The sequence below is a fragment of the Neofelis nebulosa genome, chromosome 14 (assembly GCF_028018385.1).
Source record: "Neofelis nebulosa isolate mNeoNeb1 chromosome 14, mNeoNeb1.pri, whole genome shotgun sequence".
In the NCBI taxonomy this organism is placed as follows: Eukaryota; Metazoa; Chordata; class Mammalia; order Carnivora; family Felidae; genus Neofelis; species Neofelis nebulosa.
In genome coordinates this window covers 73,631,019-73,649,897 of record NC_080795.1, presented here as the reverse complement: position 1 = coordinate 73,649,897, position 18,879 = coordinate 73,631,019, and the positions used below count along the sequence as shown (strand labels likewise).

Sequence of the window (18,879 nt, the reverse complement as noted above, 5' to 3'; positions counted from 1 at the left end):
CCCCGCATCGGGCTCTGTGCTGACAGCTTGGAGCCTGGAGCCTGCTTCGGATTTTGTGTACTCCCCTCTCTCTGCACCTCTCCTGCTCACTCTCCGCCCCCAAAATAAATAAAACATTTTTTTTAATTAAAAAAAAAAAAAGATTTTGCCTATTTCAAAGCTGTACCTACACATGCCACTCTCTAAAACAAAGTCTCGAGAGACTCTTACAGAGCTACGACAAGTGGGCAAGCCCAGCATTACTACCACAGTGTCTGCTTCGTGTGCCTGCTGCTACCCCCCCCCCCCCCCCCCCCCCCCCCCCCGCTGATGAGAAGACCGAGCAAGGGTGGGACGGAGCACAGCAACAAACAGGACGCCAGGAGGAGGGGGGGTCGGTGCCTCGGGACACAGCAAGAGCCAGCAGATGGCGATGCCCTTATTCAAAGGAGGCGGCTACAGCTACACAGCTGGCCTCCCATTCGGATCTAGATCTGGCCTAACCAGCCTTGACCTTAAAGGAATTTTATAGGTTCCCTATCAGTACAACAGAACTTGCCTGGGGCACAGGAATGTTACAAGGATCTAAAGGAGTTCATTCACATACCGTGTTTAGCCGATAAAATGTTAAGTAAATTGGCACACGGTAGTTACCCGGTAAGTGTTAGCTGCCCCTACTACTGTTCATCATTTTGATGACGATGATGACGATTGCACCCTTAACTGAAGGTTGCTCAGGAAATTAGAGCTTACGATTACGATGTACAACTTTACCGGTGGGAACCATGTCTACAAGGCAAATATCTTAAGAAAATCCTGAGTGTTCAGCCCCATATTCTAGCCCCCTTGAATTCTATTTGATACAGTTTTGCTAAAAATAAAGGAAATTATAAGTAACTACGCGAGAAGCTGAATAGGAATACTAATATGCCTAAAAAAACCCTAAAAAAGTAAAAAGGACTTTTACTTGCGGCAAAAAAAAAAAAAAAAAAAATCAAACCCTGTTTCAGGATTCAAACGGAATGTCACTGTGGAATTTCAAATATCATATAATTCTGGAAAGACCCAGAATTAGAAAAATGTACCCCAAGGCTTTTCACTTGTATTTACAAAACTTCAAATTTCTTTTCGTAAATATTAAAGAAAAATGTTATGTGAAAATATGTTCACAAGACAAAATCTTTCACTAGGGGGCAGTAAATACTTAAAAATAAGACACCATAAATAATAAATTTTTGAACTTCTTAAATGTACCCTTTCATAAATATTATGGATATCACAAACACATTTCACCTAGTTTATGCGTAAAATTCACTTCAACCAAAATTTGAGAAATGTCTGTGTAGAGGTTACTAATATTTATAATACCAAACCAAAAAAATTCTGCATTATGCAAATTTACTTTATTTTAAAAGAAAACAAAATGGGCCAAATCTTGAAAAAAAGTGTCCTTTTCTTTAGCCAATCTATAACTTTTTGCCCCATTAACAAGTTAATGTCAGTCTCTGAGAACAGGGACAAATGTTATAAAACACTTTTTAAATGTCCTTCAGGTAGAAAAAAAAAAAAGATTTTAATCGTGGTTGGAAGAAAGAGGAAATTAACAAGACGATTACAGTTATCTCTACCTTTCTAAGGCTTTACACTCCTAATAAAGGTACAGCAGCAACTCTAAATGGCCAATACTAAACTGAGGAAGAATTACACATACAGTGTGTCAGACAGCATGTTTGTATCTGATAAGAGCTATTAAATCACCTCAGCTTTCTTTCTCCAAGTTAAAATAACTTCTCACATTTGTTTTGGTTTGTGTAAACAATATAGCATGCACACTAAAAGCTAGTTCCTTATATTTTCACACATTCACTTATTTTAAAAGTAAAAATTACAAACGAGCTGAATCTTGACTATAAACTGCCTATAATAACTGTCTGAATTCGGGTTAGTCTGTATCAGTGTAGTATGGTAAAGCTCAAACTACTTTATGTATTTACCAAGGTCATTTTGATTGTAATTATTAACTTTAAAGCTTCTCATTTCCACATAAATATCAATCTATAGACTGTGTTTGTAGAGAAGTATTTGATTCCAGATTACTAGGAAGTATCTAGAAGAAATGTTTAAAAACACCCAAATCGGTTGTTATGATAACTTCAGACTGACAACATTCAGTAACAGACATTCATTCATTCAGTTCACTTACGTATTCCTTCAAACAGTACTTATCGAGAGCCCCTTGTGTGCTCAGCACTATGCAAAGTGCTAGTGATAGAACAGCCCTCAAAGCAAGGACTCCGTCCTCCTGGAATTCATACTCTATGGAGGAACAGAACCGAGATGAAAAGAAGAGAAAAGAGGAACCGGGAATGGGATGGGAGGGTTGATATTTAGTAAGTAAAAGGTAAGCAGGGGAGGACTCTCCTGAGGAGGTGACATGTGGGCAGGAAGCTGAGCAAAGTAGGGTGGACAGCCCCATGGGGAGCCGGGGTATCATTCGAGGCAAAGACCACTTAGTCCAAAGGCCCTGAAGGGGAACTGCGCCCGATGTGTTCAAGAACAGCAAAGACACCACTGGTTGGATTAGGGCAAAAGGAACAAGAAATGATGGCAGGATGGCAGGGGAGGGGGGAAAGGGCATTCCAGGTGACAGGGAAGACTGCGAAGTTTACTCTAAGCTGAGAAACCACTCTTTCCACCCAATCCTTCAAACAGCCACAGAAAGTCATATTTTAGGAAAAAAGCATGTATAGTATTTTCCCACTTCCTTTGGTAATCATTATGAAATATACACACACAGTACTCATCAATAAACCGCTCCCTATGTCCCAGAGTAAATACATACTCTGTTCGTATTTCTGCATCACTATGACAGGAATGACACATGGCACTGAAGCGAGATACAAAAAAGTCGTAACGTCGGTGATAGGACGGTGTGTCTTCTTCAATATTTGCAAATTTGACAAACTAAAAAACAAAACAATAATATAAACATGTTATCACCTTTTTGAAAGTATGGAACACAGTTACTTTCATCCAATATTTGTTACGTTAACAAGAACTATCCAAGTAAGTAGCAAATGAAATATATAAAATATCACAAGCGCCACATACGTACAAAAGGAATTTTTTTTAACTTTATTATTTCTTTTGAAAGAGAGAGTGCAGGAAGGGCAGGAGGAGAGGAAGAGAGACAGAATACCAAATAGGCTCTGTATGGACAGCACAGAGCCAGACCCAGGGCTCAATCTCACCAACTGCAACATCATGACCTGAGATCATAACCTGAGCCGAAACAGAGAGTCGAACGCCTAACCACCTGAGCCACCAAGGCGCCTCTATTCTGGCTCAGGTCATGATCTCGCAGTCTGTGAGTTCGAGCCCCGCGTCGGGCTCTGTGCTGACAGCTCAGAGCCTGGAGCCTGCTTCGGATTCGGTGTCTCTCTCTCTGCCCCTCCCCTGCTTGTGCTCTGTCTCTCTCTCCAGAATAAATAAACATTAGAAACAGAAAATTAAAAATTAAATTAAATTAAAAATTAAAAGTTCCTTTTGGAGGCGCTGCGGTGGCTCAGCCAGTTAAGTGTCCAATTCTTGGTTTCGGCTCAGGTCATGATCTTGCAATTCGTGGGTTCGAGTCTCACGTCAGGCTCTACACTCACAGCACAGAGCCTGCTTGAGAATCTTTCTCTGCCTCTCTCTGTCCCTCCCCTGCTCGTGTTCTCTCTCAAAAATAAACTTAAAAAAAAAAAAAAAAAAAAAGGAAATTTTTAATAAACTTTAGAAAATCAGGAATATAGCATTATAAGTATTAAATTTAACTTTTTAATCCAGTTTGAGTGAGCCCAGTCTCTGACAGAAGGAAAGGTCTTCCTCTAAAGCTCTTCTACATTTCCTAGATACAGACAGTGCTTCAATGATAACCTCAGTTGGGCCTAACCAAACCTGCAGAAAATTTTACTCCTTAATCATGGACACCAAGTCTTCCTTGACAGTTGTGACATAACATCTGCATGAGTAATACTTATACCAATTAGATGAGTCAAGGAAAGGGAACATAAACTGAAGGAAATGTACACTCAACAGAGAAGAAAAGTACTGAGATGGTAAAATTTATTCTACCTCCTTTCTAGATATGAAAAAAAAAAAAATCTATGTATTTGGGAAGTTTTAAATATTCTACATGTTCACAGTCCTGGCCCTAAGGTTCCTTATTGTGTACTTTGTTTTCTCATTAACTTTCCAGTCACTCAGTGATGTGTTACTTCTGGGTACTAGACCGCCTAAAGCAACACTGTGACTTTACTTACAAATTTAAATATATATGAACACCTGCCAGGATACAGACTGATGGCTCGAAAGGCTGTCACCAAAAGAATTATTCAACCAGATTTACCAACACTTTCCTGAAAACTAAACTGAAATAACAATAGAACAGATGTGAGAAAATGAAATGATACCAAGGCATTTCTAAATTATTTCTGCCGGAGCTAAGTCACCAGTCTTAAATGCTAATTTTATGATTCATATTATCTAGAAAAGGGCCACAAATACTACTCCTCGTTAAGATTAAACAGACATTCATTACCTACTCTGTGCCAGGGACTGTGCTAGGTGGTTCGCACAAGTTCCCGTTTAATCATTCAAACAGCCCCATGAGAAGATATCCTTCTCCCCATCTTACAGACAGCAACACTGAAATTCAAGAGGTGAAATCATTTGTCCACACTGACATTAAGTGGTGACGCGGGCATTGGTGGGTAGGGGTCGGACTCTAAATTTCAAGATTCTCACACTACACACTGGCTGCGTGATGTTCCAGAAAAGATTAAACTGAGTATTTATATTTTTCATAAAAATAAACCTTAAATTATATCAGGAAATGTTAAAAAAAAAAATCTAAGTGGGAAAAAAAACACACAAAGTCTATCTATAACATGTTCCCCACTTTCTAATACATATTTTAAAAAAAGAAAAAGACTGAAGGATTACCTCCGGAAACTCGAATTACAAACGTCTTGTTTACTCTTTCATATTTTCTTAACTTTCCACATTTGCTACGATAAGTGTATTACTTTAAATAAATCAGAAATTTTTTAAATGACCATTCAAAAGTTGAACGTTCTGGAAAATTTTTAGAAGGAGAAACTTTATTCTCTTTCCATTTATTGAAAGTCACAAGTTAGAGTACAGACCAAGCGGTCATTGACATAAGCAGCTCCTGCTGCCTTTGAGTATAAGGAACTTTTACGACTTTATGGCCAAAAGATTTCCCAATGCTCTTTATGATCAGGTGGTAGTGCAGGTTTCACAAGGAGCAACAAAAAAGATAGAGACGGTGCTATTTCTTTTCTTTTTTCTTTTTTCTTTTTTCTGTTTTGTAAGATTTTATTTTTTAAAAGTCTCCATACCCTACCTGGGGCTCCAACACACATGTCAAGATGAAGAGTCACATGCTCCACCCACTGAGCCAGTGTTCTAATCCTCCACATCTGTGCTGTCTGTCCCACCGCCCTGACCAGAGCAGGTGTCTTTCCCAGGCAAAAACATTCTAAGAGACCAATTCTCAATATGCTTATTAATCTGAAAGTTAGAGAATAGTTCTACTCACAGAATTTGTTCCAAGCACTTGAAGCTTTGGTTCCCCGGATTCTAGCAGCTTTGCCACCATATGCAGAAAGCTTTCTACAAATGGCTTGATGCTTTGAGAATGGCAAGCCATCAGAAGTTGGTCCAAGGCTTCCATAGCAATTAAAACATACCTAAATGAGAAAAATAATGTCAGAGCATTTCTAGCTCTCCAAATTCTCCTAGGTGCTCTTTACTGGAATAATTAAATGTAAATGTGCAGGACAGAGAAAGGCAAATTTAGTACTTTCTAAGTGAAAACTTACTTCTCACAAGTACTAACGATCTTAGATTATACAATAACCCTCATGCTGAAGTATACAAAATGGTACCATTTTCCCTCCTCTCCAAACTCTTCCAGAGCTTCTACATTAGCTTTGTGTACATTTTTCTTGGTAAACATGGACATCTACCATTTTCCAGACTTCTAACCATATTATCTCTGTATCTAACCCAAAACAGTTACTATAAGCAATGTGCCTAAAATTTCCAATATAATCTACTTGTATTTGTAAATGTAAGTGTACAAAAACATTACCAGCAACAACAGAATATCATCAGTAAACAGCTCATAAATTCGACCCTATAATTCATCAGATTTTAAAGCTCATACCAAAAATGAAAATTGACTTTAGATACCTTTGCTTCAATAATTATAGAACTTTTTGTATCAAGACTCACTATAGTGTTCTAAGCAGTTAATAATTTGGAAGCAGAGAAAACCAGTATCACTTGAAGAATGGAGTTCTCTAGAAAACTAGGATCATAAAATGAATATGGAAAACTATTTATAATCCAAACTATCCAAGTTAGTACTGTTCATCCACAGAGACTAGATTAAGAAGGCAGACCTTTATTTATAGGTAGGGATACAGTCAGCACAGTTTCAAATCAGCATGCTTACATACTCTGGACCTTTAATATCTAAGCCTAATGTAGTTCTCGTTCATTATCTCTTTTATTATTCCACTGATAGATAAAAATCGGTTGGTTAACAGAATCTTTCTGTTTGTTTCAAATTTAGAGACTGATTTTTAAATTATAATATCGCATTAATACACTAAGAGAGTCAATTTCTACTATTTCCATTAGAGAAATATTAAAATATCAAAAATTAATGGATGTTTAAGCTAAAGGCCACTCCATTAACTTGCATGAGTCTATTCTTAAAACATGACCATCAGGGGGCGCCTGGGTGGCTCAGTCGGTTAAGCGGCCGACTTTGGCTCAGGTGATGATCTCATGGTCTGTGAGTTCGAGCCCCGCATGGGGCTCTGTGCTGACAGCTTGCAGCCTGGAGCCTGCTTCTGATTCTGTGTCTCCCTCTCTCTCTCTCTCCCCCACTCACACTGTCTCTCTCAAAAATAAACAGACATAAAAAAAAATAAAAATAAAAAAAATAAACCAAAAAAACCCATGACCACCAGGAAAGTAATGAAAGCTGCAAGCATCTATATGGGATGACATATTTCCCTGTAAAATATTACAGTTTTATCCTCCACAGAGCATCTCTGTGTGACTAGATGACAAAACAATTCATAGCATGATTTAGCCTAGGAAGCATTTTCAGAGATACAGTATTAGCAGCGATTAGTTTTCTTACCCAGAACGATGTCTGACAACATCCCTGCTCAACCTTTCTGCTAAGTAAGAACCAATTCGATCCAACTTCTCTGGAGCAGATACTGCATAAAATGTCAATTTCTCCATGTCTGCTTTAACGAGGCCATCCTGAAAGTTAAGAAGAAGAACGAGGTAAGTAGTCTGTCTACATCTTCATAGATACTTTTTTTATTTCTAAGCATTGCTTGCTTCACATGCCCCCTTCTGGATTTGTGATTAAATCCATCCTTTAGGCTGAACCTTTCTGGCGATAATCTCCTTTTATGGCATTCTGGATACAGAATTTTCAGAAAGTTAAACAAATGTCCCATTTAAGTAGAACATTTAAATATACCTTCGTAAGTGATGAATTACTGTAACACCTTCCTAAATAGAGACTGCTCAACTAACTGCAATATGCAGGGAATGAGATGTATTTTAAAATGTGGAAAGATTTCAAACAAATTTGTTTTCGATTTTAAAATTTTACAGTTACGTTAAGTCGATTTTACTCCTTTACAAAGACGACAGTGAACATGTTGTTAAAATGATTCAAAGTTGCTGATATCATTACAAAGCCTTAATTAATAAATGAGAATGTATTAAGGACTGTGTGTGTCTCTGCTCATCCAACATACTAAAAAAAAACAAGAGTCCCCTGGTGTGGGATCAGCAAACTTTCGTTTGTCTCTGCCCTCTACAGGGAGACCCAGGCCACAGGTCCGATGGTTCTCCCCACCCTTAGACAACAAATCAATTCTCAGCCTAAACTTTCTGGTCATATATAGCCCAAGAAACCAAGCGTTCCTTAGGATTGTCAGAGGAGGTGGAAAGGAAGACAGAAAAATTATGCTAGGGGCGCCTGGCTGGCTCAGTCAGAAGAGCACGTGACTCTGGATCCCAGAGTCATGAGTTCATGCCCCACATGGGGTGTAGAGGTCACTTAAAAAAAAAAGAATTATGTTAAATGGTGAATCTACAACTAAAAATTTTATAAGTCTGCACTTTCTACTGGCCCCTCCATATTCTCTGGCTTTTTGCCTTACTACTGCTCCATCACCAATGGAGTCAATCCCTCCTATTTTTACCTACTTGGCTGTCCTCAAACTTGCTCCTACGGCCACCTCTCTTCCCTCTCTGACATCAAATGAGCTCCTCTCCTCCTTCTCAGAAGATGGAAGCCACTGGAGTAGAATTTACTGGCAACCCTCCACCCCCGTTTTCTCAGTGCCCTCCAGACCCGTGGTTCTCAACCAAGGAGACTGCACCCCGTGGGGCAATGTCTGGAGACATTTTGGGTTGTCACAGCTGGGCAGGGGGTGTACCAGCATTTCGGGTAGAGGCCAGGGATGCTAACAAACATCCCACAATGCACAGGATAGCCCAACAGCAAAGAACTAACTAGATCAGAAGGTCAATAGAACCTGAATTAAGAAACCCTACCCCATGAAAAACAAAAGACCCCTATTTTCAAAGGACTCATCTTAGAGAAACGTTTGCTTATGCTCTTTCTGTCTGCCTCATACGGCCCAGGATTTGACTCCATCAGTTAGCCTCTTTCCTGGGTTTTTGTTGTTGTGGTGGTTTAAAAAAAATTTTTTAATGGCTATTTGTGAGAGAGAGAGAGAGAGAGAGAGAGAGAGAGAGAGAGAGAGAGAGAGAGAGAGAGAGAGATCACTAGCGGGGGAGGGGCAGAAAGAAAGGGAGACCGAGAACCCCAAACAGGCTCCGTGCTATCAGCACAAGGCTGATGGGCTTGAACTCACCAACCATGAGATCATGACCTGAGCCGAAGTCAGATGCTCAACAGACTAAGCCACCTAGGTGGCCCCTCCTGGTTTTTTGACCTCTCCTTCTGTATTGGTTCCTCCACATCATCAGCTAAATATGACTGCCTCTCATCCATTTTTTTTTAATCCCTCACTGATTTTATTGAGGAATAATTTATACACAATACTCTACACCCAAGGGGCGCGTGGGTAGCTCAGTCAGTTAAGTGGCCGACTCCTGGTTTTGGCTCAGGTCATGATCTCACTTTCGTGGGATCAAGCCCCCCATCAAGCTCTGCTTGGGATTCTCTCTTCCTCTCTCTGTCCCTCCCTGGCGCACTCTCTCTCTCTCGCTCTTTCATTCTCTCTCTCAAAATAAACATTAACATTTTTTAAAATAAGATAAAAAATAAACTACACCCAAGTATATAATTTGAACTATGAGAGTCGTAGATCTATGAAACCACCAGTAAAAAAAAAAAGACACAAAACATTTCTATCATTTGCAGAAGATTCGACATGTCCTCCTCTGCAGTCCTCCTCCCTCTCCAGGCTACCACTGCTCCGCCTTTTAGCATTATACAAAGCAGTCTGACTGGTCTGTGGACTGCTGTCACTCAACTCACCTCTGCCTAAGGATGCCTCTCTGACTCACCGGGATGACTCACTCCTACTCATCCTGCAGGTCTCAAAGTCCTCCCAAAAGCCTTTGGGGCGCCCTCCCACCCCCCTCCCAAGCCTGGCTAAGAGGCCCCTCCTGCACGTTCCTTCAGCTCAGCACACTCATCGCTGTGTTCCATCACGCTGTTTTTCACTCGTGAAGCAGATACTAATCAAGCACTAACCATGTGCCAGGCACTGTCATGGGCACTAGGGAAGAAAGGGTGAGCCAAGAATTCTATTAACTCATTTAATATCCATGAGATCCTTATAAAATCAGTACTATTTGTAATTTCCATTTCAGGATGAGAAACTGAGGTACTTGCCCAAGATCACATGGCTAATAATGGTAAGAAACAGTTTGGTTATTTGTCCCCCTCACTAGATTGCTCTTTGAAGGCAGGGACTGTAACCTGTAGACCCCTGCACTCTGGGCACCTACTGCCTGATCTGTTTTAGACACACAAGATCTTTTTTTGTTGTTGCATAAATTAATAATAACAAATAAGGTCAACTGGGTTATGATTGCCACATGTATGCAAGGTTCGTGTAAATTTTAAGTCTCCATTTAAACAAATCTTATTTAATACTTGGCAATCAACCAATCAATCAGTCAATAGCTGGCAAAAATACTCTTTATATAACCATTCTCTACCTGTCATCACTAATCTAATCCACCTATCAGCACTCCCGTGATCAAAAGTCCCTCACTGCCTATGAGGAGTTAAAGCAGACAAAGTAGAAGCCTGGTCTGTCATTCACATTCCTCTATAATCTGGCCTCCACCTTATCTTTAGTAACCATATGTCCCAGACTCCTCAAGGAAATGACTTGAATATTCAGTCTATTAAATGACATGTCTGGAATTTCAGATCAGAAATCACGGTCAGCACGATTACCACCCATTACCCTCTGCAATGAGGCTATTTAAACCTTCACTTCAAGGGTCTTCACCTCAAATGTACCCCTTGCTTTCTCCTGCACTCCTCTGTCTTTTCTCTTCAGGCCCCTCACTTGCAACAAAGAGACTAATCTCACTTCTCCAGATGGCATACATCCTTCAAAGCTCAGCAAATCTCATTTCCTCTGAGAATGCTTCCCAGAGACTGCCAACCCACAGCAAAACCTCTCTGCTTGAAAGGCAAAAACTTTAACACCTGTTTTACTTAACATTTTGCTTACTAATTTATGCATTATGATTTAATATTTAGTATGCTTTTGCTTTATGTCAGTCAATGGATGGAAAGCTATGTAAGGCAGGTACCGTATCATATCTTAGGGCTTTTACCTGCCACAAATTATCCAGGATATCTGGCAGTCAATAGTATGCAACTGATTAACCTCTTCTAAATGGCTGAATGTTTAAATCGGATTTCATTAAAATGAGATATCTCATATACCATGAAATATATAAATTAATGTTAAGATCACCACAGGTTTCTGTAATTAGCTACATTTTAATTTTTCTAAAGATTTTTTTTTTTTTTTTTTTTTTTTTATTTATTTTTGGGACAGAGAGAGACAGAGCATGAATGGGGGAGGGGCAGAGAGAGAGGGAGACACAGAATCGGAAACAGGCTCCAGGCTCCGAGCCATCAGCCCAGAGCCTGACGCGGGGCTCGAACTCACGGACCGCGAGATCGTGACCTGGCTGAAGTCGGACGCTTAACCGACTGCGCCACCCAGGCGCCCCTCTAAAGATTTTTTAAAAAATTTTTAAGTGATCTCTGTACGTAACATGGGACTCGACCTAGAACCCCAAGATCAAGAGTCACACACTCTCCCAACTGAGCCAGCCAGGCACTCTGACTACATTTTAAAGCAAATTTGGGAAATCAAACCCATGTAACATTTTTCTGTTCATATCCATTTAACCCTGGACTAAAGGAAACTTAGAAAATTCAGGACGGTGTCAAACAAAATCATTCAAATATAATTGCTTTGAAAACTGCAATCTTCCATAATAAAGTTTAACGGTTATAAAAAATTTTAAAGCATTTAAGTAAAAAGAGAACAAACTCTGCCTGGAACATGCTTCCTTTACTTCTCAATTCTCTTCTGAATACTGAATGGCCAACCCATTTATTCTTTGGATCTTAGTGCAGATTTTATTTCCTGAAGTCCTCTGTTCTCCAAGCCCACGTAGGTATCATTCCGACCTGCTCCAGGAGCACGGCGTGCTTCATCATAACATTCTTTCACACAGCACTGTAATTGCCAATTTCCTTGTCTGTGAGCTTGGCGAGAGCAGAAAACCTGGTCTGTGTTCACAGCTGTATTCTTAGCATTTCGTACAAATAATCCGGCACCAGCTCATCAATTTTTGTTAAGTGTTACTTAAATATAGGAACTATCTAGACAAGAGAACGCCATCTGTCCATCATGCCAAATTTAGACTGATCTACGAAAAGGATCAGTGAAAATTAGACAAGCAAGCATGGGTCATTTTGAAGTAGAAAAAGAGAAATATAAAAATAGCAGTGTACATGATGAGATTTAGGAGTAAAAGTAGAGAAATGAAATTAGGGAAACCTTAGGGAGGTCAGCAGGGGGGAAGGATGGGTCAGCAAAGAGAAGGATCAGTAGATGTAGATCAAATTACTTTTGGATCCTCAGGGAATATGTTGTCCACCAGGCGTTTGTAGCGAGGACGCAAAGCAGAACAGCAGCAACACACTCCTGTTCAAAACAGTAAAAACACAAAGTACCGAGATTATTCATATTGTAAACGGACCTAGAAATTCAGGCTTCTGAATATTAACGAGTTATTTAAAATAAAACCTTCAAACTGGCACTAATAAAAAAAAAAAAAAAGGCACGTGAATTCAATTACTGATTAAGAAATAAAAAGTTAAATCTCCTCTCCCCTCCCCAAAGTCACCACATCAAAATGAATATATTAATGAATCATTCCAAAGTTCCATTTCAAATCATTTGGGGGCAAGTGTGTGCTTGTACACACACATACACAAAACTTACCAAATTCACCCTTTAAGCAAACGTATAATCCATACCCCCATTACCCCTTTCTAATCTCATCTCCCACTACTCTCTGCATTGCACACCCCACTCTCCCACTGCCTGGCCCAATCCACCCACAGCACCTGTCACAGGGGTCTTGAAAGATGGTCTGCTCCTAGTGGCTGGCAAAAACAATCCATATGTGTTATCTACACAAGGCATCATATGAGGAACTACATTAGTGAGGGGAAAAAACCTCAAAGGGAAGTCCAGGAATTCCAAAAATGCTCCAAGCCTGCTCTATTATAGTTTCAGGTGTTGGTATCTTGGAAAGAGCAATGGATCGGGATCCAGAATATCTGGGTACATTCCAGGTCTTACACTTAAGTGCCTACATGGCCTTGGGTAACGCACATTAGCTATCTGGAAAGAACCATGTAAGTGAGAGGGATCAGTTTTCTTGTCCTGAAAGCTAGTAACAGGAATGTTGGTCTGGAGGCACTATAAAATTGTTCCCATGATTTATGAAACTAGGGTATGTGTGTCTCTGTTTATGTGTACATTTGTATGTATTTACAAATCAAAATATAGTATGAAAGACTGCTTGAGCTAGAAGTTAAAAGAACTAGATCTAAGCAGACTTTTACTACTATCTCATAGAGTAAGATTATGCAAGAGACAACTTCTCCAGATCTCACTTTGCTCATGAAGTATGTACCATTCATGCATGCAGTCATATACTAAATGTCAACGGAGTACCCAGCACTGGCCAAAACAAGTAAGACTGAGTACTGATTTGCAGCAGAGCAGAGTCAATAAAGCACTGATAAAAACAAGACTGACTTAAGCTGTGCACAGCATCTTTAGTGATCACAGAGTACTGTGCATACATTATGTAACACTTCCAGCAAATTAGTGAGGCATTATTACCATTACTTTACAGGAGTGGGATGTACAGCAGAACTGACCAAGTAACTTACTCAACAGCAGTGGCTAAGTGAGCATCCCATGTCTAACTCCGTAACCCCATGTTCTTCCCGCAACACCACAGATACCCGTGGTCAAATCAGTCAACACCCAAATATTTCATTTGTACCTACTATCTGCCTAAGACCATACCAGATGCCACACATACAAGAAAGTATAAAAGAGAAAAGATCCCTGCTCGAGTTTATAAACTTACTTAAAAAATAGTTTATTAATTTCACCAATATATACTTGGTACTAGGTGCTGATAATGTAAAAATGCTATTGTTCAGAATGTTTTCTACTTCAACAGAAGAAAAAAAATTCTAAAGAGTCCGAATTTTTCAATTAACTAACACCAAAACACCTGAACTCTTTTTGGAATCCTAAAGCAAAAAACACTGGTCCTATTATTAGAGGAAAAGAAGTGGGGGAGGGGAGGGAGGTAAGAGCCAAGTAAGCAAAAGTTCTACTTCTGTCCGCGACAATATAAAAATATTTCAGATAAATATTAACACACTGAAGAATTAAAATCAAATACGTATAGAGTGCTTATTATACAGAGCACCGAGCTAGGGAATGCAATGATGAAAAACGCCTGTGACCTGGTAAGAAGATCAAGATGAGCACTCTGCTAACACTTACGCAAGGCCAAAAATAGCACACTCCAGCTGCTATGGTGGCAAAGAGACTGGCAGCGGACTGAAAAGCAAGTCTTACTGCTTCAAGGTCCCCATCAAAATGGTATGTTGCTACTTTCGATAAGATTCTCAATACCATTAGGTTTCACTTACGCTGACACTTTTGGATAGTACACATTGCTTTTACAGAGGCTTTAGAAAAAAATGTGAACTTGGAATACACACAAAATCCAGTTCCTACTTTCAGGAAGCTCAGGTCCACTGCAAGAAACAGGAGTAAAAAGGAAAATGCCAAACAGGCCATATGGTGTTACAGGGAATGGGCTTTGCAGTCAGACAGGCCCAAGGTGACCTCAGGGTCTCTTCCTGTCTAGCTGGGTGGGCATGTTACTTTTTCTTACTATGCCTATGTTTCTTCATCAGTTTAATGGTGTAATAAATGCCTTCTTCATACTTACTGGTAAAATTAAAAAATGAAAGATTTAATATATACCAAGCATTCAATAAAAGGTAGATATTATTAGTAATGCAATAAGAGAAGTACTACAATGGGTAAGCAGAAGGTGCCTGAGGGCCCTAGAGATAATCTTAAGACAGTATGAAAACCTTTGCTTGTAAACCAATCGTTCAAAAATCACACCAAACGGGCGCCTGGGTGGCTCAGTGCATTAAGCGTCCAACTCTAGATTTTGGCTCAGGTCATGATCTCCCAGTTCGTGAGATCAAGCCCTGCTTGGGATTCTCTGCCTCTCTCGCTCTGTCTCTCAAAATAAATAAACTTTAAAAAAATCTTGGGGCGTCCGAGTGGCTCAGTTGGTTAAGCATCTGACTTTGGCTCAACTCACGATTTCTCAGTTTGTGAGTTCAAGCCCTGTGTCGGGCTTTGTGCTGACAGCTTGGAGCCTGGAGCCTGCTTCAGGTTCTCTGTCTCCCTCTCGCTCTGTCCCTCCCCTGCTCACTCTCTCTCTCTCTCTCTCTCTCTCTCAAAATTAAAATAAACATTAAAAAAAATTGGGGTGGGGCGCCTGGGTGGCTCAGTCAGTCAAGCGTCCGACTTTGGCTCGGGTCATCGTCTCATAGTTCATGGGTTCAAGCCCTGCATCGGGCTCTGTGCTGACAACGTGGAGCCTGTTCAGATTCTGTCTGTCTGTCTCTCTGCCCCTCCTCCACTAGTCTGTCTCTGTCTTTCAAAAATAAATTGTTAAAAAAAATTTTTTTTTATTTAAAAAAAATCTCAACAAATTCTGCATATGGTTCACAATAAGCTTTCATAACAGTATCAGTACCAGTTCGGCGGGGGGGGGGGGGGGGGGGGGGATGTCATTTTCTGAACATGACGTGTGCAGCGTTATACAAAGTATTTTACAACATTCCTCACTTACTCCTACACCCACTTGCTGAAGTGGTTGCCATCTCCCTTGGATAAATGAGGATACAGGCTCAGGGAGGCCATCTGTCCAATAGCACCCTGCTGGTAAGGAATGCAGCGGAGCCGAGATTCCAGCCCAGATCTGATGGCCTCAAAGGGTAACAGCCACACTACAATCAAGTACTAGACAGTTTCTAAACCAAACCACGACCGTGACTGCAGGAATGAGTGTGACGAACAGACCAGGAATGCGCAGCCATGCAGGGAAAGAAAGGATCACAATGAGTTTCTCCAGAAGACCCAAAATGATACAAAAACAGTTTCTTGACTACTTACTTACTATTAATGAAAAGCTACCAACTATAGAGACGACATAGGAAACCAGGCTTCAAACTTTCAATGTACTCATATTTCTACAGAACATGTTGAAGAGAATATAATGTCAAAATGACTGTGGCAACAGTAATCACAAAAGAAGTAACATGAACTACTTTAAGGAAGAGAACACTGTACTTGTAAACATCACAAGGAGCAAAGTAAACTGAAATCATTGACCTACTCAGCCACAGAAACGGGGTTGACTCCCTTGCCGAAGTCAATTCGTAGGGCTTTTCGAATTCAGCTGCAGGTACCTGAACGTAGTCTTTCATGTCGTAAGAGACTACTTCCTAGTCGATCTTTGTGCTTCTGGATCCTTACACCACTGTTCAGGACGTGCCTAGTTCACATCACTTGCAATTAATTAGCAGAGGGCACTAATGCACTGTGACTTATCTTACTGGCTGCTGACATCAAGTGTAAAGCTATCAAGAACTTGATAATATCCATATCAAATTCTGCTGCCAAGACCAAAGAGTTTAAACAAGATACTACAAAAGTACGTGTGGCTAGTTCAATGAAAGCAGGTTTTCAGAGTTTAAGAAGTAAAAAAATAAAGCTACTTACACGCTTTTTTCCCTTAAAGCGTTCCTTCAATCTCTCTCCATCCTCGCTTCTAATCCCTTCCAATAAACTCGTCTGAACCCCAGACCACCCTATTTTTAACCCCTTCCCAACGTTCTCTTTCCAAAGGACTAAGCGTATCACAGAATGCCTCAAGCAGTTGGCAAATCTGAGCAGTCAACAGGATTCTCCCTTTATATTTAATTCTAGTACAAAAGGAGAAGGGAGTCCACTATTCTCCTGGAGCAGAAGGAATTCAGAACTTTACTTATGATAATGCTAGTACAAACAGCACGTCTCAAGTGAGAGAATTATGGGAAAATGGAACATGGGTGCAGCTGGAAACAGAAAAACTGACCCCAAAGAAGTGCCAAGCTGCATGAGAATACAGGCAGGCTCATGGGGCTCCGTGATTAATGGGCTGAGTACTAGCTCTCAGGGTTAGGGGTACTATAATAATATACATCAGCAGTGCCTGCAACATAGAAGCCACGTAAAAACATGTAATATATTTTTTAGCAAATTCTGCATACTCCTAAATTAACCATTTCTTCTTTAAAGGCACCCCAAGATAATGTCTCCTCCTTAACTCCCTACTAACATCATTCTCATGGGGACTCACCGATGTCCCCTGGCCCTCATCTCAGGCAGGAGTGAGGTGCACTGACCTCTGGCAGCCTCCTTCTTCTGTGTTAGAATTTGATGGTGAGGTGTTAGAATTAATTTGCAACCCATCCTTACCCACGGAGGCATTCAGGGAAGGACCTGAGTAGCTAGTTGAACAGAAAACCTCACAGCTGAACTAAAAATAGGTCGAATCAGGCACACGAGCACACAAAGGTGCTTAATGGGACAGTATTCCAAGTGGCTGGCCCACCAGTGAGTACTTGGTGACAACATTTGCTTGCTATGCGGGTGTGAGTTTGGGGGGTGGGGGGGGGTGGGGGTGGGAAGGAGTTCTGAATAATTAATAAAGATTCCTTTTCTTTCTTTCTTTTTTTTTTTTTTTTTCAACATTTTTTATTTATTTTTGGGACAGAGAGAGACAGAGCATGAACGGGGGAGGGGCAGAGAGAGAGGGAGACACAGAATCAGAAACAGGCTCCAGGCTCCAAGGCATCAGCCCAGAGCCTGACGCGGGGCTCGAACTCACGGACCGCGAGATCGTGACCTGGCTGAAGTCGGACGCCTAACCGACTGCGCCACCCAGGCGCCCCACCTTTTCTTTTTTTAAGAGAGAAAGCAAGTATGATCAGGGGACAGGGGCAGAGGGAGAGACAGAATCTCAAGCAGGCTCCACGCTCAGCACAGAGCCCAATGCAGGGCTCAATTCCATGACCTTGGGATCATGACCTGAGCCGAAATCAAGAGTCTGACGCTTCACTGACTGAGCTACCCAGGTGCCCCAAGACTCCTTTTAAGATAAGCTACTTATTTCAATAAACTATATTATCCAATGATAAGTTAAATCTAACTAGAAATATTAATGTCTCCATTATTAAACCATTAATGTCTCTATTATTAAACACCAACACAGCACTGGGTACCTGGGATAAAGCCATCGTCTAAAACAAAAGTAAGTCACTACTAACGCTGACACTGGAGTTGAAGAACGCTTAGACCCTATTATGAGAACCAACTGTAGGACTTTAAATCAGGTTTCTTTTATGACCTACAGAAGCAGAATATAATAGTATCTGCATCTTCTACACAGCAATTACATTATCTCAATTCTTACAAGTAATACACTGGGAATTCAATGCCATGTTTAAGGCTTACTAAATTTCATACTTTTAAATGGGAACAGCTATGATTACAGGATTTTGATTCTTTATGCCTTCAATGTATATTTCTACAACTGCAGTAATTTACATATTTATCTACATGTCGGCCTTTACCACCAGAACAGGAGTCCCTCCAACAGAAAGTCCATACATCTTACTCACTGTTGTGCATGTCTGGCATATAGCAGATATTTATTAAAACATTCCTTCACTAAATGAATAAGGACCCAGAGTTCACGGATAGATAAATAAATTTAGGATCTGCTCACATATGTGCTGAAAGAATCAAAATTATCATCAAGAAAGTATACTGTCCACCACAAAACACTAAATACATGCCAAAACAACAGGATTTCTCCAACACACAGAGGCCAATGTCAACTGAATCATTTTAAACACTTCATGCGTTATTTTTAGGCCTACAGGAGGCCATCCATAATCAAGGTGAAAAGGGACAGACTGTTTTTCTATTAGAAGATTCTAAAAATCTCTCACTTCAATAACTGTAGCTCTATGTATCCAGAATCCTTTAAGGGTCAGCAACATCACATAAAATTTTCTCCAAGGTTAAAATTAAAATTCAA

General features: G+C 40.4%; 1 protein-coding gene across 4 annotated transcripts in view; it reads right to left on the bottom strand.

Moving 5' to 3' along the window:
- Window positions 1-18,879, bottom strand: part of EFR3A (EFR3 homolog A) — a 105,980-nt gene that overhangs the window by 54,430 nt on the left and 32,671 nt on the right. For 3 of the 4 annotated variants that reach the window (XM_058699096.1, XM_058699095.1, XM_058699098.1), the window contains 4 exons: window positions 12,235-12,311; window positions 7,205-7,332; window positions 5,585-5,735; window positions 2,822-2,943 (listed from right to left, as the gene is read on the bottom strand). In XM_058699096.1, the coding sequence (XP_058555079.1) occupies window positions 2,822-2,943; window positions 5,585-5,735; window positions 7,205-7,332; window positions 12,235-12,311 (478 nt within the window). Of the gene's footprint in view, window positions 1-2,821; window positions 2,944-5,584; window positions 5,736-7,204; window positions 7,333-12,164; window positions 12,312-18,879 lie in introns of those variants that run through there. The other variant, XM_058699097.1, reaches the window with a different exon arrangement.